The sequence below is a fragment of the Bombina bombina genome, chromosome 2 (genome assembly GCF_027579735.1).
Source record: "Bombina bombina isolate aBomBom1 chromosome 2, aBomBom1.pri, whole genome shotgun sequence".
NCBI classification, from domain to species: Eukaryota; Metazoa; Chordata; class Amphibia; order Anura; family Bombinatoridae; genus Bombina; species Bombina bombina.
In genome coordinates this window covers 667,427,008-667,449,004 of record NC_069500.1, presented here as the reverse complement: position 1 = coordinate 667,449,004, position 21,997 = coordinate 667,427,008, and the positions used below count along the sequence as shown (strand labels likewise).

At 33.6% G+C, this 21,997-nt stretch overlaps 1 protein-coding gene across 2 annotated transcripts in view; it reads left to right on the top strand.

Annotated features, from left to right (window-relative positions):
- The first annotated feature begins 290 nt into the window (after positions 1-290).
- Positions 291-21,997, top strand: part of FKTN (fukutin) — a 92,606-nt gene continuing 70,899 nt past the window's right edge. Inside the window, exons 1-6 of one of the 2 annotated variants that reach the window (XM_053702615.1) lie at positions 291-360; positions 2,426-2,612; positions 5,329-5,388; positions 9,945-10,148; positions 16,007-16,284; positions 19,509-19,641. In XM_053702615.1, the coding sequence (XP_053558590.1) occupies positions 2,508-2,612; positions 5,329-5,388; positions 9,945-10,148; positions 16,007-16,284; positions 19,509-19,641 (780 nt within the window). In that variant the 5' untranslated portion in view covers positions 291-360; positions 2,426-2,507. Of the gene's footprint in view, positions 361-726; positions 844-2,425; positions 2,613-5,328; positions 5,389-9,944; positions 10,149-16,006; positions 16,285-19,508; positions 19,642-21,997 lie in introns of those variants that run through there. The other variant, XM_053702614.1, reaches the window with a different exon arrangement.

The window sequence follows — 21,997 nt, the reverse complement described above, 5'->3', positions numbered from 1 at the left end:
AGTACCAGTTCTGTATTATATGAGGCAAGAAATAAAACAGCCCAAAGGGAAAACGGCATAATATGTTACACCTCCCCCTAAAAAAAGTATTTAAATGATATAAGAAAGAAATACAAACTATTTTAATATTTTAAGGTAATGCATTTTATAGCATTTGCTTATTTTGTTATAATGTTATGACTAAGGCCAACCAATTTCTACTATGGGAAAACCGTTTCTAATTTACGGCGATTTCCCGTCTCGCCTTCACTACTTGCTCTCAGATGACGCTTTCTGTTGCCATGGTGACACGTGACGTAACTTCCGGTGGCTCCTCTCCTTTCAGAAGCTTGTTATAGCATCATGGTGGCTGGATTGGAGGTATGGCTTAACCCTTTGTGTTGGACACACAAGAAATTGTTATTTTCCTCTATTCGACAATGCGTTTATGAAAAACAAAACACCCATTTCCTGTAGTTGCTGTATGCACTAAATTGAGCTGCTTGCAAATAAATAGCAAATCGGGTCATCGTTTTTGCTCACTACGTAGTGTAGTTAATATGCCATTTACAATAATTGTCTTATTTTTTCTCTTTTGGTAGACTAGACTTTCATTTATCATCAGATTTATCATTAAAGTGTAAATTGAATGTACAGTATAATGAAATGCATTAAGACGAGTATAAACTGACATAACAGTAAATGTTATCATTTTTTTTAATATAACTGTTTTATGTGCTTATTATTAGAAATCAAAACGCCACCAGACTAATGAACATTTTTTTACTGCAATAGTGCTCACCCCTTGCTGTGCATGTGAGTGCTTGTGAGCCGAACATGAATGACAGGTGATTGATGGATATGGTACGTATGGCTCCTAATTTACCCAGGAGTGACAGGTCTTTGGCATTTCTTAGCAGGACATAAGTTATGTTTTTAAACTTTTTGCAGCTTTTAAATAAATAATACAAAAATATAAGTATCTAATGCTTTAGAGAATTCAGTTTGTGCACTAGTGTATCCATTTAGGTGCATCACACCAATGATGCTGTAAAGGAATTAACATGGTGATAAAAACCTCCCAAACTCCAATCAAAGCTGCCACAGACAGTGCCTTTGATTGATCTTCATTGTGTGCCTGTGAACCAATCCAGGGCAAACTGGGGGCTTGATTGCAGCCAATTCTGAGCTGATACAGTAGTAATGTACATGCTTTGGAGGACAGAGGAAGACCAAGAGGAAGACTTTGCACATAGGAAAGCAGAACTGATAAGTTATTCATTTCGACTTTTTAGACATTTAGATTATTTTAATTCTGTAAAAAATTCATAAACTATGTTCTTCTCCCTTTTATTTAAGGGCTTAAAAATCATGAGAGCAAGGGACACATGGCTCTTAGTTTTAAAATATTTTTCTTATATCTAAAAAAACAACCCTTGCTTGAGTCCTAATAAAAGGCGTAGCTTTCTTCTCTTCAGTTTTCTGGATGACTAAGTTTAATATAAATTTGTCAAGCCCAGTCTGTAATGTTAGAAGCATGTCTCCCATATACTTTTTTCAGTTCTGCTTACTCCTGAGCTGCCCTCACTTATACTAATTGCTCTCTAACCATGTTTATCTGATAAGAAATGTCCGAATAATTTAGCTCTCTCCTGCCTAATCACTTTATAGATTGTAAGCTCCTCAGTATATTTACTCAGTAGTATTTGGTACTTTAGTCATTGTGTAAAGTATTATGATTTATTGCGGTTCATTTCTTTAAAATGCTAGAATTAATGATGTATTCAAAGCAACAATTAGCCTTAGGATAATATGTAGATGTATTTTTTTACAATTATATAAGTTGTTTAAAATATGAATATATAAGTGTAAAGGTTACTGCCATGTTTGATCTTATGTTTATTGTCTTATTCTGCTTTGGACAATTAGGGACACATATAAATCAGACAATAAAAGACACTGTGCAAAAGGAAACTCTGTTAGTTTATTGCCTTAACAATCCTATGTTCTACACAGCCTTGATTGCACAGTCTTTTTATTTTCTATTTTATATCTGTTCATACTTGTCCTCAGCAGGAGAGATAGATAAATAAACAGAAAACATTAGTTCAAACATGGTAACGCCCATTACTTTGTAGAAAAACTCAGTGGATTTTAGAAAACAAACTATTTTAAATTACAGGAGAAAAGGACAAAAATAAATAATGAAAGTAAATATACTATACTTTTTAACTACACATTATTAAACATTGTATTACAATCTCAATATCTTAATATCCCTTTAATTAGAAAACTTTAGAAGTTACACAAATAGTAAAGCATTATACTGTTAGTCATGGATTTGTATTTGTTTAACCTTCATTATACATATGTACACCTTATATTGACCCAATACTGCTTATTTAATTCATAACGTTAATCATATCTTTTTTTTCTTCTTGCACAGTCTGAACATAACCTCCATGTGATGCAAACAAAATGACAAGTCCTGAGTTAAACATACTCTGGGTTCCAACAAAGCCTGGGTAATGCAACGAATAAATAAAAACGTGATTTTGGCTGTTCTGACTGCAGCAAGTTGCTTGTTTCTTCTTTTCCAGCTGTATTACTATAGGTATTACATATCTGTAAAGGTAAGTCTGTCTGTCTCCTGACTGAATCCTATTGAATTAATAATGTCCTTTAATTCTTAAAATGAAAATTAAAACAAAGACAATTTATAATATATTGGCAAGGTGTATTTTTATTTTTTTGTTTAGATCATAGGAGGATAATGACTAGTAATTAGCAATAAACACCTGCTGTTCTTTCATAATCTTTGCAGAAAGGTTAAACAGATATAGTTCAGTGCTTTCCAAACTGTGTGTCGGCGGCAGTGTGTAGGTGTGTCCCAGCTTCAGCACAAACTTTTTTTAATTTCTTTTAAATTTTATTTTGGTTTCTGACTTTTCGCCTGCCTGCTACGCATATCACATGGTTGACACGTGATTGATACCTAGTGGGTCTCAGATCATCTTAACCTATTGGCGCAGCTCAGCCGGAACTGAAACTATTCCCATTGGCGGCTTTGGCGGCCCATTGGCTCGTGTAGTCTCCTCAATCGGCTTGTGACTGCACATGTAGTCAGTGAGTGGGACAGCAGTGTGTTTGCAGCACAGGCAGTAGTCAGTCAGACTCGCAGAGCTCTGAGGGTGGCAGCTTAAACGCTGAACTGAAGTCAGAAGTCAGTGGGGTTTTTTTTTTTTGTTTTTTTTTGCAGACTCACAAGCGGTCTAACCGAATCAGGTCTAAGATTGTGAGTGGCATTTTTACTCTATGTAAGTTAATAATTATGTGGGAGCACTGGGAGCTGTTTGACTCCTAAAAAGGTTTGAAATTGAATTTAAAATTTTAAGAAAGCTTCTCAGAGTCGGAACAATCTTAAAGAATTCTGTTGCCAATTTAATTTTTATTCCTTTGACTTATGATTATCCTTTACTTTAGAGAACAGTACACAATGTTTAAATCTATTGATATGGTATTCTTGGATAATCACATAGACTTTATTAAGTAACTGTCACCCTTCAATGTTCTTCCTATCACAAATTCTTTGTAATCTAGTGAAGGGATTCATTCAATTGCTCTTCTGGCTTTTGGAATTTTGGGGAGATTTGTTTGTTTGCTTGCACCCCCTGGGGAGAGGGACATATGGGAAGCCACTGGACAGACCATAAGAAAAATTGGTTTAATTGTCCCTTTGCATAATGTGGTGCATTTATCCTGATCTGGCACTGACTGGAGTGGAAGGAGACTGCTTCTTTTTTAACACATACAACTGACATAAGTAAGAAGCTGAAGTCTTTAAATCGCAAAAACTGCTGCTAAGACAGCATAATACTTAACTTTCATATACAATGCCAATAGCAATAGTTATACAGGAAGTATATTGTATGTCTAACAGGGAATGCCACATTTAACAGTTTAAGGCAGTTTAAGCTTATTTGAAGATGATGGAACTGCGTTCCATTTTAAAGGGACATGAACCCCAATATTTTTCTTTCATGTTTCAGATAGAATATATAATTTTAAAGCAACTTTCCAATTTACTTCTGTTATTAAGTTTGCTTCATTTTCTTTGGTATCCTTTGTTGAAAGCAGTAATGCACTACTGGGAGCTAGTTTAACATACTGGGCGAGCCAATGACGAAAGGCATGCATGTGCAGCTACCAGTCAGAAGATTGCTCCCAGTAGTGCATTGCTGCTCCTGATATATGGATAGGAAGTGGAAGCTTAAAAATGCTTGATGATGAAATGCGAGTGTATTTATCTAATTTCCCACCAAATATTCAGAAACTGTGTGCATCCCATTAAAATGGTAAGTAGTTATTGGTGTTATTAAACTTTTTTTTTTTTTAATTCTTGCACATACTGTACTTACATACTGTTACTTCTAATACATTTCGTTATTATATCATTTATGTATGTGTCCGTATCTCTTAGTTTAACCTCCTAGTACAACTATCTTTTATTTGCATTATCTATTCTATATGAATCATGAAAGTTGAATTTTGACTTTCATGTCCCTTTCATAGTTTAGGCAGAGCAAGCAGTTTTTAGATACTTAAAAGGACATGAAACCCACATTTTTTCTTTCATGATTTAGAAAGATTATGTCATTTTAAACACCTTTCAGATTTACTTATATTATCTAATTTGCTTAATTCTCTTGATATTCTTTGCGGAAAAGCATATCTAGATAGGCTTAGTAGCTGCTGATTGGTGTCTGTACATAGATGCCTCGTGTGATTGGCTCACCCATGTGCATTGCTATTTCTTCAACAAAGGATATCTAAATAATGAAGCAAATTAGATAATAGAAGTAAATTGGAATGTTGTTTAAATTGTATTCTCTATCTGAATCATGAAAGAAAAAATTTGGGTTTAGTGTCGCTTTAAGTTTACTAATGTTATCAAATGTACTTCCTTCTCTTGGTATTCTTTGTTGAAAATGATACCTATGTAGTCTCAGGAGTAGCAATACACTACAGTGAGGTAGCTGGTGATTGATGACTACACACATGCCTTCTGTGATTGGCTCACTAGATGTGTTCCTGCTCCCAGTAATTTTATTTTTGCTCTGAAGCTGACTTGAACTATGTGTTTAATCCCTTTGCAGGGGTTAAACACTTTATTTTATGCAAGCAACAGTACAAACATACAATGCTCTAACTAATTTGAGTATTTTCATTTTGCACTTTTATGTTCATTTAACTTAGCATGACTATACAAAATTATTACTAGTTTTTATAACATGTAATTTAATTGTGTATTAATCTCTTATTCTTTGTTACTTTATTTTGTGTGTTTAGCATTCCCCTGCATTTCCCAAACTGAAGGAAAGTCTGTCAGCACCGGAAAATACACAGTTGGTAAGTGCTTACTTTTTTATAAACTCCTGGGAACCAGTAGGCCACAGATTCTAGGTGCTCTACAACAGTAACAGTAGACAAATTCCTTAAACAAGAAGAGGCACTCTCAGGACTTGAACTTTCAATAAATCTTCAACTTTTTATTCACGTCTTTACATAAGCTTGTTCTGGTCGATATTTCAGTCTCATACCAAGACCTTTTTCAAGACCAGTTATACTTAATCTTATAATCATTAACTCCTAGACTACGACACAGGCGTTAATGATGAAAATATGAAGTTTAATTGGTCTTGGAAAAAGGTCTTGTTATAATAATTATTGAAAGTTCAAGTCCTGAGAGTGCCTCTTCTTGTTTAAGGAAAATTTCTTTTAAATATATATAAATATATATATATATATATATATATATAAAAACTGAAAATACCCACCTCATTTTCTTTCTTTAAACACAAGACATTGAATAAATCTCTTGCATGTTTTTAAATATTAGCACTGTTATTAATGCGTTTAAAGAATACTTGAAGCTGAATGATATTAATGGTTTATTTTAACTGTACACATTAGTCTGAGCTCATGTCTTAGCTACTAGTATGCTGTAGCTAATATGGCTGGGATGTTTGGCAGTGGCCAGAGTTGCATTCATTTACAGTCAGATCTGCCATAATATAATACAAAATTAAAGAAATTATACTTGTACATTTTTATACAACATGTTTTACATGAAAATCCACCAGACTCCACTTATCATTCTTTAAAATATGATACATAACATAGGTATTCTTTAATTAAATGAAGCTGTAGTGAATCTAGTATGACTGTTTTTTACAACCATTGTTCATTCCATAGTTGCTCTCCTAACAAATATGGAAATATCTGACTGATGTTGAATAGTATTTAGTACCGTTCTAAACAGCATTCAATCTGCAGATAAATCAATATCCCTATAGCAGAGAAACCAAGATCTATGCATCTACCTCTTTATAATGTTAAAGGGACAGTCAACTCAAACATTTTTATTGTTTAAATAGATAATCCCTTTATTACCCATTCCTCAAATTTGCACAGAAAACATGGTTATATTAATACACTTTTTACCTCTGTGATTACCTTGTTTCTAAGCATATTCTAACGGCCCCCTGATCACATGAATTTAAAGGGACACTGAACCCAAATTTTTTCTTTTGTGATTCCGATAGAGCATGAAATTTTAAGCAACTTTCTAATTTACTCCTATTATCACATTTTTTTTTTATTCTCTTGGTATCTTTTTTTGAAATGCAAGAATGTAAGTTTAGATGCCGGCCCATTTTTGGTGAACAACCTGGGTTGTTCTTGCAGATTGGTGGATAAATTCATCCACCAATAAAAAAGTGCTGTCCATAGTGCTGAACTAATAAAAGAGCTTAGATGCCTTATTTTCCAAATAAATATAGCAAGACAATGAAGAAAAAATTATAATAGGAGTAAATTAGAAAGTTGCTTAAAATTGCATGCTCTATCTGAATCATGAAAGAAAAAATTTGGGAATTTAGGTTCAGTGTCCCTTTAAATGTATTATCTATTGACTTGCATTTAAGCCAATTAGTGCTTTGTTGTTAGAATCCATGGGCGTCAGCACAATGTTATCTATATAGCTCACATGATCTATTCTAACACTCCCCTGTTGTGAAAAACAAATATAAAAGCATGTGATCATGGGGCTGTTTTTAGGTTGTGCAAAGCTGGGGAATGGGTAGTAAAGGCATTATCTATCCTTTTAAAGGGCCACTGTAAGTAAATATTTTCTATGCCTGTTACTAACTAACTACCCCAAATACGCTTTTTATCAATAGCATTTCATTAACATATCTCTACCGTATATCAGAAATCTTGTCTGCAAATTTAATTGTTTTCCAAACCCACTCCGTGGGTATCCTTTGCTCTGTACCAATCCGTTTACAATACCTAGGTTTCAAAATGGCACTTTAAACACAAAGTTATTGGTTTAAGTATTTTGAACACTCAGTGCTGAAAATAGTGGGCAGGATAACGTGACATCATCGGCGAATAAAAGATATAACTTTTAGAACGTTATGAAATTTCATTTGGAGAAAATATAGGTCAGTAGGTTTTAATGAATGTTTATTAACTTTAATATGTTGTTTAGCTTAAAATTTATAACAGAAAGTAATCCTTTAAACAATAATAATTTTTATGTTCACTGTCCCTTTAATCAGAATATCTTGAAGCAAGTAATTTCATTGTCAATAACAGCTAATTTAAAAAAAATACCTTTATCTCCAGACTGGCAATTTAAACTAAATTCATCTTGTCCAGAAGGGGGCACCATTTGACACTGAAATATAATTTAGGGATTGAGCGCTGTTTTCCCAAATATAAATACCAAGTAGCTAAAAACTGCTTACAAAAAAGATTTAGGTACAGCACTGAATATATGATATTTGTGTTTCAGAAAGTGCACGTGAAGTAAAGGGCAGTGCCAAACCTTTCAATATATCCAATACATAGTCCACATCAGCTCTATTACCAATAAAATATATTCTTTATTAAAACATAGGTACTTAAAAATAATAGCATATAAAGTACCTATGTTTTATTAACTATTTAATTTACTAACAACTGTTTATAAAAATGAAATACCTGAATACACTAAAAGATGGGAAAAATAACTAAATGAAAATGTTGATTCAAAGACCTGTCTGAATATATTCATTGGCACGACTAGATCATCAGTTTCAATGAACGTAATTGAAATTAATTTAAAGATACTCACAAGATGGTACATCACACCAAATAAAATAAAAATATATACCCACATACAAAGTTTTTATGTTGGAGAGGTTGTGGAGAAGAGGGTAATATGAAGCATATATGATGTTCTATACTAAAATACTTCTGGAAATAAATATTTGAACTAAGTGAGAGGCTAACGGGGTGAAAAAAGTTTATACAGTTTGATTTTTTTACTGTAATATTGAATCAGCCTATTAGTTAAATACAAATAATGTGTAATTGTACTAAAAAGATGATTTTGAAATCTTGGGAAAAAAAGTAATCTCCAGATTTCTCTTTATGATTAAAAGAGGTTAAAATCAATTTATTATACGATTATTATTTATACGATGGGTTATATAAGGTATAATTTAAGTGAGTAAGGTGCCCCAGAATGTGTGATACTGTTGTGAATAAATATAGTTAACATTTTTACAGCAAACATTTTAAAGAACAATTTAAAAATGGATGATTATAATTACTTAGGTATATGTATTTTTTTAACGTATGTTTGTTTTGTTTGTAATGTATATTTTGATAAAAATAATAAAAAAAAGGTTTTATTGGTACTAGGGCTGTGAAGTAGACTTATGTACCAAAAAGGCTAACAACTGATACTAGTATTAATGCAGGATAAATCCCATTTTACATGTGTTTTTACCATGCACAGCGTTCCATTCTCTTTATTCATCTCAGTATCTCACACTATTCCATTTATTTTGTTCCCTAGTTTACTTTCTATTTCATTCACTGTGTCCCCCTCCTGTCACTTATGTTACTCTTACCTCTGGACTTATTTATTTTCTCTAGGTCTTGTTTGTACTCCTCTTTCACCTCCATTTGTATTGTTTTTATATTATATATCTCTTATTCTAAATGTTAGGGCTATACTTGAAATGAACGGTCTTTTCTGCACACATTCTGCCAGTATTCTGTATTCATCTCAATCATTTATAAAAGGTAGTGTAATATGTGTGTAGACTTTTTCAGGAATAACAAAGCATTTATAGCTTCTGCTTATGTAAAAGTTCAGGTAGGTGTTTAAAAGGAAACCTGCACTCAAAAAGTCTACATGTGTGAGAGGGGGATACCAGACCTGTATGTGTGTTTGTGTATATATGTATTATAACAGGAATTGGGAAGGCCAAAAATGTTCAGAGTTAAAGTGAATGTAAAGTTTGCGGAATTAATGCCCGGTTTTTAAAAATCCTATTAAAAACATGGGCACTTTCATTCATCAAACTTTACGTTTCACTGGTTTTGTTAAAATACTTACCTTTTCTTCTTGAAAGCCGCTCTAGTGCTTCTCCAGCCTGTCGCAAGCCTCTTCATACGTCAGCAATGACGATTCCGGCATCCTCCAATCACGGCTTCCCCCCCGGGGGAATCATTGCCTAAAGCAACGCTTGGAGGAAGGCCGGGATCGTCATTTCTGACGTATTAAGAGGCTTGCGACGGGCAGAGGAAGCGCTGGAGCAGCTTTCACAAAGAAAAGGTAAGTATTTTAACAAAAGCAGTGAAATGTAATGTTTGAAGAATGAAAGTGCCCCTGTTTATAATAGGATTATTAAAAACCGGGCACTGGTTCAGCAAAATTTACATTCACTTTAAATTACTGGGACATGGTAGCAAACGGGATATTGCAATTATTTTTTACTACACATAATTAAATATTCTATCATACAGTCTCAAGGTGTTTAATGCCTCTTTAATAATGAGGACATTTGTAGCTTAGAAAGTAAAAACACGTTCATACATAATCATTTTTTTTTTTGCCTTGTCAGGGAGTGATCAAGAATTTTCTGAGCCTGGTTTCAAGCCATAACTTACCAGTATATCTCATTGACCCTGTGGTTTTGGGATTTATCCAAAATGATTTGGATCAGCTAAGAAGGTTACCTGACAACATTGTCTCTGAATGCAAATACTTCTGCAAGCACAGGGATGTCACCACTTTTGCACTTTTGGAAAAATTATGGGGTCGCAAAGTAAGTGTTTTCTTTAAATAGATTACAACTTAATAAAATCAGAACAAATGTTTTGTTAATTAATTCCATTCTTTGTTACCAAAAGGGACAAGAAAGTTAATATTAAACTTTCACGATGCTGGTAAAGCAGTACATTTTAGAAAACTTTCCAACTTATTTCTTTCATCAATTTGTATATATGTATATGTCTGATTGGCTGATGACTGTCACATGATATAGGGGATAGGGAAATAAATGGAAATGTTGAAATTCAAAGTATTATTGCATTGTATTTTTATTATGGATTTGCTGATTTTGCAGTTCTTTTCTATTTAAGTGTCCTTTAATATTGTTTATTTAATTGCTTCACCTAACATGTAATAAAACCGTTAGATTTTTTACATATCTAGTAAATGCATCTTTGTTGGTTTAGTTACACACACAAATTGTTTATTAAAAGAACATTATGTTCAAAAACTGTCATTTATATAAGTAAATTAATTGACACTAACAAAGCATTAAATGGTGTGGTGTTCCTATTAATGTTCACTAGCTGGTAAGGACAACACCCACATCTCTATTGCTGGAGATTGATACTCGCCTATTAACCTTGCAGGAAAACATTGCTTTTAATTAGGATCTAAACTTTTTTTTTTAGTATAGTATTTTTATTAAATTTTTTGAATGAAATAAAGCATAATACAAAAGTATGGCATTCAAAACCACTGAAATAAAGCATACTCTGTATTATGTAGTGAAGTCCCGAAGCATTATACTACAGAAAAGGATCTGAACATAGTTTTAAATTCAAGTATTGATTTCTTCATATATCTGTTTGTTTATGATTATACTTATATACTGAAACATTTTCTTTTAATAAAAACTTTTTGATCAAAAAATAAATAAAATTATCAAGTTACTTTTTTCCCCCCATACGTAAGTCACATTCTTCTGTTCCTGTGTCTTTGTTTGTCTGTGCAAATAAGTCAAAATTTATTTAAAACAACAAATATTACGTTTTTGATAACAGTACTATCTTTCTGATTGTGCTATGTATACAAAAGTCTAAAACTACCTTTAGCTTAAATGTATAAGCTGAATTATGACATGAAAATATTGCCTAAATAACATAAGATATGGTTGTCTACCCTTGGTTCCATCCCCTCTCCAAACTGTCCCATTTTACAGCTGCAAATATTCCAAAATCTAAACTATTCTGAAATCCTAACCTTTTCCGGTCCCAAGCAGTTTGGATAAAGGGATTTCTACCTCGATATATATTATTTCTTTCCTCTATTTAAGAATTTACATACAAAGGTTGTTGACCTTTACTTAATTAACAGAGGATTTCATTTGTTTTTCTCAAGCCTTGCAAGTTGAAAAAATATATAATATAGACATTATTGGGGGGAAAAAATAAAAATAAAATGTGTGTGTATGTGTATATATATTATATATATATATATATATATATATATATATATATATATATATGTATATATATATATATAAGCAGAAAAAGAGAAAAATGGTTCAAGAAGTTCAAAGTCTTAAATTTAAATCATTTTTGCTAAGATTGGACATAAATAATTATTTATGTCCAATCTTAACAAAAATGATTTAAATTTAAGATTCACTTACAAATACAGTAAAACAAATATTGTTTTTTTAGATTTAACAATTAAAATAGCAAATAATAAAATAGTGACAAATACTTTTAGAAAACCTTCAGCTGGTAATTCCCTTCTGAGAGCCGATAGCCATCACCCTTATTCTCTTATTAATAATATTCCGAAAGGTCAATATTTGAGACATAGACGAAACTGCTCAGAGATCTCCGATTTTAAAATTGAAGCAAAAAATCTAAAAGAAAGATTCATTCAGAGAGGTTACTCCAAGACAGTTTTAAAAAAAGCATATGGAGCAGCCATGGAACAAACGAGATTAATTACTTTATAAGGATAAACCAAAAGATTCAGAATTAACTATCAGATTTATCAGTCAATATAATAAAAAATGGAATGATATAAGAGCTATCTTACAAAAACATTGGGATGTCCTCACAATTGACAATGAAATCAAACAAATAGTTGGTGATAGACCTCTCATGACACCTAGAAAGGCCCCGAATATAAGGGACAAATTAGTCTCTAGTTATTACATTCGATATGAACAACAGAATTGGCTAGGTAAAGTTTCTCAAAAAGATGGAATTTTGAAGTGCAAACGATGTTCAGTTTGTAAAAACATGCAGCAAACTTCTTATTTTGTTGACAAATGGGGTAATACACACAAGGTTATAGGGAAGGTGAATTGTAGATCAGAAGGTGTAATATATATAGTGTTTTGCGACTGTCCCATGTATTACATAGGAAAACCCTATAGAGAAATGAGAGAACGCATAAAAGAGCATAAAAGAGAAATAGAGAATGAAATTACTACTAGCAGTGTAGCAAGACACTTTTAAATTTTCCATAATAGTAACAAAAATCATTTAAAATTTATGGGTCTCGAAAAAGTAGACCTTAAAAACAGAGGAGGAGACATAGATAAGCTATTATTGCAAAGAGTGCAAGTGGATATTTAATTTAAAAGCACTAACCCCTAGCGGTTTGAATGAGGAGATGAACTATGCCCCTTTTTTGCAGTGATAGCTTACTTAAATGTCATATTGATACTGGTATAAATTTTATATAGATCATGTATTAATAAAATGATTCATCCCACTATGATTCTATCTAAATGGAAATTTTAAAGTTTAAATAAATTCTTGATTATAATATCAACCTCGTCTATGCAACTGGGTTTTAAGATTATCTATATCTGCTATTCTGCAATTTTGAGAAATTGATTAATACTTAGGGACTGTTGTTTAAAAACTATAGTAAAAAGTTATGTAAAATGTTTTTTGAAGCCTGTCACGCAACTGTGTAATAACAAAAATAATAACTGATATGAATGGGTTTATTGCTATATGTAAGGCCGATATGGCCGTGAATAAGCATTAACAAATTTATCTTTTGAGATTCTGCCAAATCATTCATATTTAAAGGTTTACTTAATTTAATATAAAATGTTGCAATCCCTTATCAACAATGGATACCACAGCAACATTGTTAACATTTCACCCTTCGACGTCACGTGCAGTCACGTAAATAAAAGAACAAGATCCAATCGGATAGAGATACATGGCCTGACGAAGCCCGTTTTGAAATTTGCTTAGTGCGGGTGAAACGCGCGTAGCAGCAGAAACACTGGGGGTAGCAGCTGGACCCCCTTGATTTATCGACCGGATGACAGCCGTCTGAGGAGCGACATAGAGGTTGAGACTGTTAACCCCTGTACACCAATTGATCTACGGATTGTGCGGGACGCTAGGGTGAGTTCATATATTCATCTTTATCTGCAGCAGAAAAAAAACGGATTCAACAGCGTGAAGAGTTTAAAGGCACAGTGCGGACCGTCCAAGGATGGGTCAGGTGCGAGAGGAATTATCCCTGATACAGGTATCCGTTTGCCCTCCAAAGCTGTTTTTCTGAAAGTTGCTGCATTAGCCACCCTAGCGATCCGGTAAAACAGATCTATTTACCTGCAATTACAGGACTATACCACTCTATGTTGGACGTTATACTAAGTTTAATCATACAGGGGTTATACAACTCTAGCAGCTCCCTCTTACTTTCTAAAGTTTTTCCTCTGTTTATTCAAGTATTATCACCCTAGGAGAATTTTGTTTTGATGTCCTCTAATAATATGGATTTTATGCACTACAGGAGTTTGATTTGTGCACTTATATGACTTTTTTTTTGGACATTACCAATATTATTTTGCCTCCCGGGATGGTATCTATACAGAGGTCATATGACTAGTTCATCTGTGTCGACACAATTTAGTATCTGTGGTTTTTACTTTATGTGTTTATTATTTTATTTTTACTTTTGTTTGGGGAATTGCAATTTTGATTTGGCAGTTATTACAATAAATGGTGTGATTTAGCACAGGTTACTGTTTCAGTGTAGTTTTTCTACTTTGCCATCTGGTCCTATATATTTCGGAGTTCTTAATTTGCCTTTTATTAATCAGTGCTGGCTATAGTAGACTTTGTGGTTCTTGAACCATTTTTCTCTTTTTCTGCTTTTATACAATATGGAACTACTGTTTAGCACCCCTGGCCTGCTAAATATTTAAATTGCAGACCGGGGTTGATTAGCTAGGCCTTCAAGATAAATGGTGCTGCGAGAGGCTATATATATATATATATATATATATATATATATATATATATATATATATATATATATATATATATATATATATATATATATATATATATATATATATATATATATGTATATATATATATATATGTATATATATATATATGTGTATATAGATATATATGTGTATATAGATATATATATATATATAGATATATATGTGTATGTATATATATATAGATATAGATATAGATATATATATATATATATATATAGATATAGATATAGATATAGATATAGATATAGATATATATATATATATATATATAGATATAGATATAGATATAGATATAGATATAGATATATATAGATATATATAGATATATATATATATATATATATATATAGATATATATATAGATATATATATATATATAGATATAATCTGTAACACGCCAGTGTTCTATTAAAGGGATACTAAACCCAATTCTTTTCTTTAATGATTCAGATAAATCATGCAATTGTAAGCAACTTTCTAATTTACTGCTATTATCAAATTTTCTTCATTGTCTTGCTATCTTTATTTGAAAAGCAGGAATGTAAAGCTTAGGAGACTGCCAATTTTTTGTTCATTACCTGGGTAGCGCTTGCTGATTGGTGACTAAATGTAGCCACCAATAAGCAAGCACCATCTAGGGTGCTGAACCTTCATGGTCTTGCTATCTTTATTTGAAAAGCAGGAATGTAAAGCTTAGGAGACTGCCAATTTTTTGTTCATTACCTGGGTAGCGCTTGCTGATTGGTGACTAAATGTAGCCACCAATAAGCAAGCACCATCTATCGTGCTGAACCTTCATGGTCTTGCTATCTTTATTTGAAAAGCAGGAATGTAAAGCTTAGGAGACTGCCAATTTTTGGTTCATCACCTGGGTAGCGCTTGCTGATTGGTGGCTAAATGTAGCCACCAATAAAGAGATGAACACAAGTCTTTTAAACAGCAATTTTGCAGATTATGTATTTTTTATTATTCAACTTTGATAAATTCACTTCCGAGATCTATACCTACCTATTTATGCTAAATGTTACATTCCCTTGAGCATTCCTACCTCTTACAAATTTCTACCTTATAGAGATGTTTAATGTTGATTCTAGTTGAATGTGTCAGTCTCAACTTGGGCCTGGGGCACCCAAATTGTGACAAGTTAGAGTCATTGCTCTGATTGGTTGAATGTGTTCTTTGCATGTTTGAAATTTGCACACTTTTAGTGCTGTAGTATATTCTATTTGCCAGAATTATTATTTTGTTAGCAGAATTTTGAGATTAATCAGTTAATTGGTAGGGAAGAGATATTATCTGTCTAATAGTGTCTTGAGTAAATGAGTAAATTAGAAATATATGGAACAGTGTGCATCACCCTTGGCTATTTAAGTTTAATGCAGGGTGTATGAAGTCCTTGTTATTAAAAATTGATTTACTGACTTTTGTTGTTGTTCATTTGTTGTTGAACATAAATCTCTCCTTTTAAAATACAAATTATGCAAATATTTATATTTCCACTTTCCAAATCTAGTTTGAATTGTGATCATGATCCTTTATAATTTTAAATTTTTTTTTATAATTTTCTATTTATCTTCATATTAACCTAAGGTTGTATCTTTAAGGGTAACTTGTTTCGATCTGCGGAGAAAATGGGATTTCAGTGGCAGAGGTATGATGGGAAAGATCCACGACTTGAAGGGATGGATGACCTTTCAGGAACACAAATTCCTCTACACTATGTTTTCAAAATAGCAGCTCATGCAATCCACTTGGTGGTATTTTATGAGAGAAGTGGCAATTACCTCTGGCATGGCCCATTAAGGCTGAAACATAAGATGGACAAGAACTTTTTACCTTTTCGGAAACTTCCAATAGGCCAAAATGCTGGCGCTTATGACAGGTAGATTTTTAATAAATTGGGATCCTAACATTTAATCTCTACCATAAAATGTTTAAAGGCAGGCATAATATTTCACTATACATACATTCTTTATTTCACCTGCTATTGCTGTAAAATACCTCTGAAAAGTATGCTTGCTCCACTCCCTCTATAGTCTTGAGTGCTGCTATCATGCTAAAGTATGAAATTTACTTTAGCCATAAACATTCTACGCATAATCGGCTAGATTACGAGTTGTGCGCTATACCGGGTGTGTAAATAATGCAATAAAATGAGCGGTACCGCACTTTCCATAGTGCTGCCATTACAAGTTACTGAAAAACCTCTGAGTCCTTGTGCTGTGCGTTATGGTGCGTTAAGCTCCATACCGCAAAAAAAGCAAAGGGCTGAGTTTACATTCTCGTGCATGCTTTCCCTATAGACATCAATGGGGAGAGAGTGTTGGAAAAAATCTAACACCTGCAATCGCGGAATGGCAAATTACTGTAACGCAACTCCATTGATGTCTATGGGGGAAAGAAAGTTACGTTTAAATCTTACACCCTAACCTAAACCCCTAGTCTAAACACCCCTAATCCGCTGCCCCCGACGCTAAATAAAGTGATTAACCCCTAATCTGCCGCTCCCCAACATCATTGACACTAAATAAATCTATTAACCTCTAAACCGCCGACCTCCCACATCGCAACTAATAAACCTATTAACCCCTAAACCGCCAGCCCCCCCACATAGTAACTAATAAACTAAACCTATTAACGCCTAAACCGCCAGGCAACCACATCGCAAAACACTAAATTAAATTATTTACCCCTAAACCTAACACCCCCTAACTTTAAATTAAAAGTTAAAATATAACTATCTTTTAATAAACTTACCTGTGAAATAAAAAAAACTAACACTAAATTATAAATTATCCTAACATTACTATTCTAATAAAATAAAAAAACTAAATAAACAAACCTAATTTACAAATTTAAATAGGCCTAATACTACGAAAATAAATTACATAAAATAATAAACACTAAAAATAAACAAATTTATCAAAAATAAAAACAATTACACCTAATCTATTAGCCCTATAAAAATAAAAAGCCCCCCCACAAATAAAAACACTCCCTAACCTAACCATAAACAACCAATAGCCCTTAAAAGGGCCCTTTGTAGGGCATTGACCTAAGTTAAATAGCTCTTTTACATTAAAATATTACAAAGTCCCCCCAACAGTAAAACCCCCCCAAAATAAAAAACCTAAGTCTAAATAAAACTTAAGCTTCCCATTGCCCCTAAAGGGGCTTTTTTATGGGCATTCATCTCTTTTTACTGCCCTTAAAAGGGCATTCAGCTTGCTTACAGTGCCCATCCTAATCTAAAAAAAAAAAAACACCCCAAAAATTTTTAAAAAAAAACTAACACTAACCCCAGAAAATCTCACGGTTCCTGAAGTCCGGACATCCATCTTCATCCAGACAGCGAGAAGTCTTCATCCAGGCGTCAATATCTTTATCCATTGTGGGGCCATCTTCTTTCTTCATCCCGGTGTCGCGGATCTGTGGAGGCATGGAGCAACGGCGGTGCGGACATCCTCTTCATATGGTCACCGCCGTACACTGAAACTTGAATGTATGGTACCCGTTTTCAAATCAGCCAATAGGATGAGAGCTACTGAAATCCAATTGGCTAATTGGAATAGCCAATAGGATTATTTCAGTAGCTCTCATCTTATTGGTACAACGATGCCTCCACAGCTTTTTTCGTAGTGTTAGGTTAGGTAGTTTGTGGGTGTTAATGTACATTGTAACATTTTAGTTATGAGTTTTGTGAAACATTTTTTGTTTTGTAAAATCCATAACTACTGGTCTCAGATTGCGGAATGGCTCGTGTCGGGATAAGCTATAACGCAAGCATTTTAGCCGGACCACACAACCTGTAATACGGCGCAATAGAAAATCCTGCACTCAAAGGTCATTTTTTGAGTGCGGAATGGAGGGTTGCATTAAGGCTAAAATGCTTACGTTACAGTCTATACCGCCGCGACTCGTAATATGCATTACCGGCCATTCCATGCGCAATGGCCAATTTTTCAGCCGTACCGCAAAACTCATAATCTAGCCGAATGTTAGTTAGCTCAGAGCATACACTTGCTAACATCTTTCCCTTTTGGCTATAGCAAAGGAAACCATGCACATGGATTTCAACAGTCCGTACAAGGTCTATATACCTGAACTACTTTTGATTTGCAAATCCTTGTTCATTTTGCTAGCGCAATAATTGGATTCTTACTTTGCAGTTCTTAGTTGCAGATATATTTTTGCCTGACTCTTGATTTTAAATTGATGATGAAAGCTGTAGTTACAAGTATTATTTCCCAGGAAGCAAAGATATTATTGTTCCAGTTGCAAAGAAGTACATAATTTAAGCAGGTTTTTAAAGGGACATGAAACCCAATATTTTCCAATATTGATTCAGATAGAGCAGTGATTTTTAACCTTTTTTTTGCCGTGGCACACTTTTTTACATTAAAAAATCCCGTGGCACACCACCATCCCAAAATTTAAAAAAAATCACACATTGTAGCCTAATACAGCACATATATACACACATACACACAAACACACACATACTGTATGTATCGTGCTGTTATGCCATGCCTCCTACAAACTACCCCTGCACTGGGAGTAAAAAACAAGCAAAGTTTAAAAAATATGTCACACTGTTGTCAGTCTGCCGTGGCACACCTGAGGATCTCTCACAGCACACTGGTTGAAAAACACTGAGATAGAGCGTGCAATATTAAACAACTTTCCAATTTACTTCTATGATCATATTTTCTTCCTTTTCCTGATATCCTTTGTTGAAAAGCAGGGAGGTAAGCTCAGGAGCGCGCACAAATCTGGAACACTATATGGCAGCAGCAAGATATACATTTGTAAGAGCATTAGATGGCAGCACTTTTTGCTGCCATGTAGCGCTTCCGACATATACAAACAAAGCAAATTTGATAATATATGTAAATTGAAGACTTTTTTTTTTTAAATGTTATGTCTCTTTAAATTATACTATTGTTGAAAAAAAATCTTAAGAATATAATTATTGACATATGTTACGATATTGCATAGAAATAAGCAGTGAGCCTTTTTGGGCATCTTGAAACATTAAACTAAATATCCCATTTCACTAGCACTACATCATTAAATTCATGATATCAACTGATATGTTTTTTTCAGACCTGAACTACTTATGATCACTGCAGATGGATTGAAGATGCAGATCCCCAAAGATACATCTCGAGTTTTAAAAGAAATTTCTCGCTCCAGGTTTCTTGAGTGCAGATATAAAGAAGCTCGATTATTTTTTCAGGTTAGTTTCAAAGGAAAATGTTTGTTTAATCTCTTCCTGTACTCAGATTTTGCATTTAAATGGACATGAAACCCAATTTTTTTCTTTTGGGATTTGGAGAAAGCATGCATTTTTAAAAAACTTTCCAATTTATTTATTTTATCTAATTTGTTTCGTTCTCTTGGTATCCTTTTTTGGCAAAGCATATCTAGATAGGCTTAGGAGCTGCTGATTGGTGTCAGCACATGTATGCCTCATGTTATTGACTCACCCATGTGCATTGCTTCTTAAAAAAAGATACTAAGAGAAGGAAGCAAGATAGATAATAAAAGTATAAAATAAAAAAATGGGTTTCATGTCCCTTAATGACCTTTGTTTTGGTATTCAACAGTGAGGTTCAGAGAGGAGACTATAGAGTTGATTAACTAAAATTCACAGGCATGGAGTGAAATATAATGGCGACCATCACGAGGGCAGATTCCATTCAGTTCTTTAAAAAATGGGGCTGAACTTGGAAGTCATAGTGAGTGGCAATTTACCACACATAAAAGTAATGAAGCGCTCTGCAATGGAAAATCTTGTATGGCAGAGCAAATGTGACAGGGAGCACCCCCACACTGATAACATTTTTTTTAATTTATTTTTTTATTGAAGAAAATACAAATCAAATGACAGTGTTTTCAGCGCAGTTTAACTTGCATTCACTTTAATATCTTTTTTTTAAATAGTGTAATTAGTGAATTGAGAATTTTGATACAAACTTGAGATAAATCTACAAGACCTGTAAGTTTAAAATGCTTAGAGAATACACTAAGGCCTATAGGAAAACATGAGACATGCCCAAAGAATTACCCTGTTCGCCAAGGCTCATATTACAATACAAAAATATGGACAACTGTAAAAAACAGAAACAGAGGCGCCACATGTGTAGATCAATGGATACCAAGATGTATATCTGGACAAGACACAGGATACTCACAAACGTGAAGGCACTCTCTTGTGCCTGTTAGAGGCAGGCTGGTATTCTAAACAGCAAACCAGCTGGCTGTGTATACGAATCCCCGTCGTGATGTCCTGGAGAGATGGATGTCCTGCAAGGCAGTCCTTGCCTGGATAGTGTCCTAGAGGTTGGAACAAGGGAGAAAGGCTGGACAGCCTTTGGGTTACTTGGAAGAGATTGATGCACACACCAGACTTAGTGAATCATAAAACTAGCATTTATTATACAGAATAAAATCGCCAGTAATGTAGCACATTACAGCTGGTGTGTTAAAATCAAATCTCTTATGGTATATAGAGAAGTAAAGCGACGCGTTTCTCGGGAGTGACCCCGTTTCCTCAGGCTTGTATGCTCTATCTATGTCTTAATCACCCTTAAATAGGCCCAAGTAACCACATGTTCACAATAAACACTCCCCTTCCTTCCTTTACTTAAACCAATCAGAACCTTCCTTTCCCCCCACTCCCACTTGTTGCAGTAATTAGTTATTATTTACTGGATAAATTTGTCATTGACAATATACTGTTTATTCCCTCTTATTCTTGTTATATATACAGATGATCTTGAGATTTATTAACAAACTTGTTTTTGCGATCGTGTAGAAAGTTACAACCGGGATTATATAAACAAATCATGTCATGTGATGTGTGTCTAACCCACCAATGATAACGAAGAACTATGGGGCTTGTCTTAAAATCTGAATCCGATTGGTGGGAGTCTATTTAATCATAAACTACATTTCCCATGATTCCTGTGAACTCGTTTTGTGTGATCATATAGAGAGTTACAACCGGGATTATATAAACATGTGATATTTACCACCAATAATAACGAAGAACTATGGGGCTTGTCTTAAAATCTGAATCCGGTTGGTGGGAGTCTATTTGTTAATGAACTTCATTTCCCATGATTCCTGTGAACTCCTTTTGTGGTTGTGGACCGCACCGGTTTTGTATCCACCGCCATCAGCATCACAGATAATGATTTTCATTGCTCAATACAGGTACACACCCAAAAATCTGATAGGTTGGTATGGCGTAAACACACTAACGTCAAGTTAACCAACCATGTTCAATATACGATCAATAGTGGACTCTATATTATGCCCAAATAAGTTTAAATGTCCAATAATTATGGCTATATGCGTGATAACAAATATGTATATAAAAAAACGATGTGCAATAAAAATTAATGTGTACGGAACATCGGTGTTATAAAACTATTTATTTTTATTGCACATCGTTTTTTTATATACATATTTGTTATCACGCATATAGCCATAATTATTGGACATTTAAACTTATTTGGGCATAATATAGAGTCCACTATTGATCGTATATTGAACATGGTTGGTTAACTTGACGTTAGTGTGTTTAC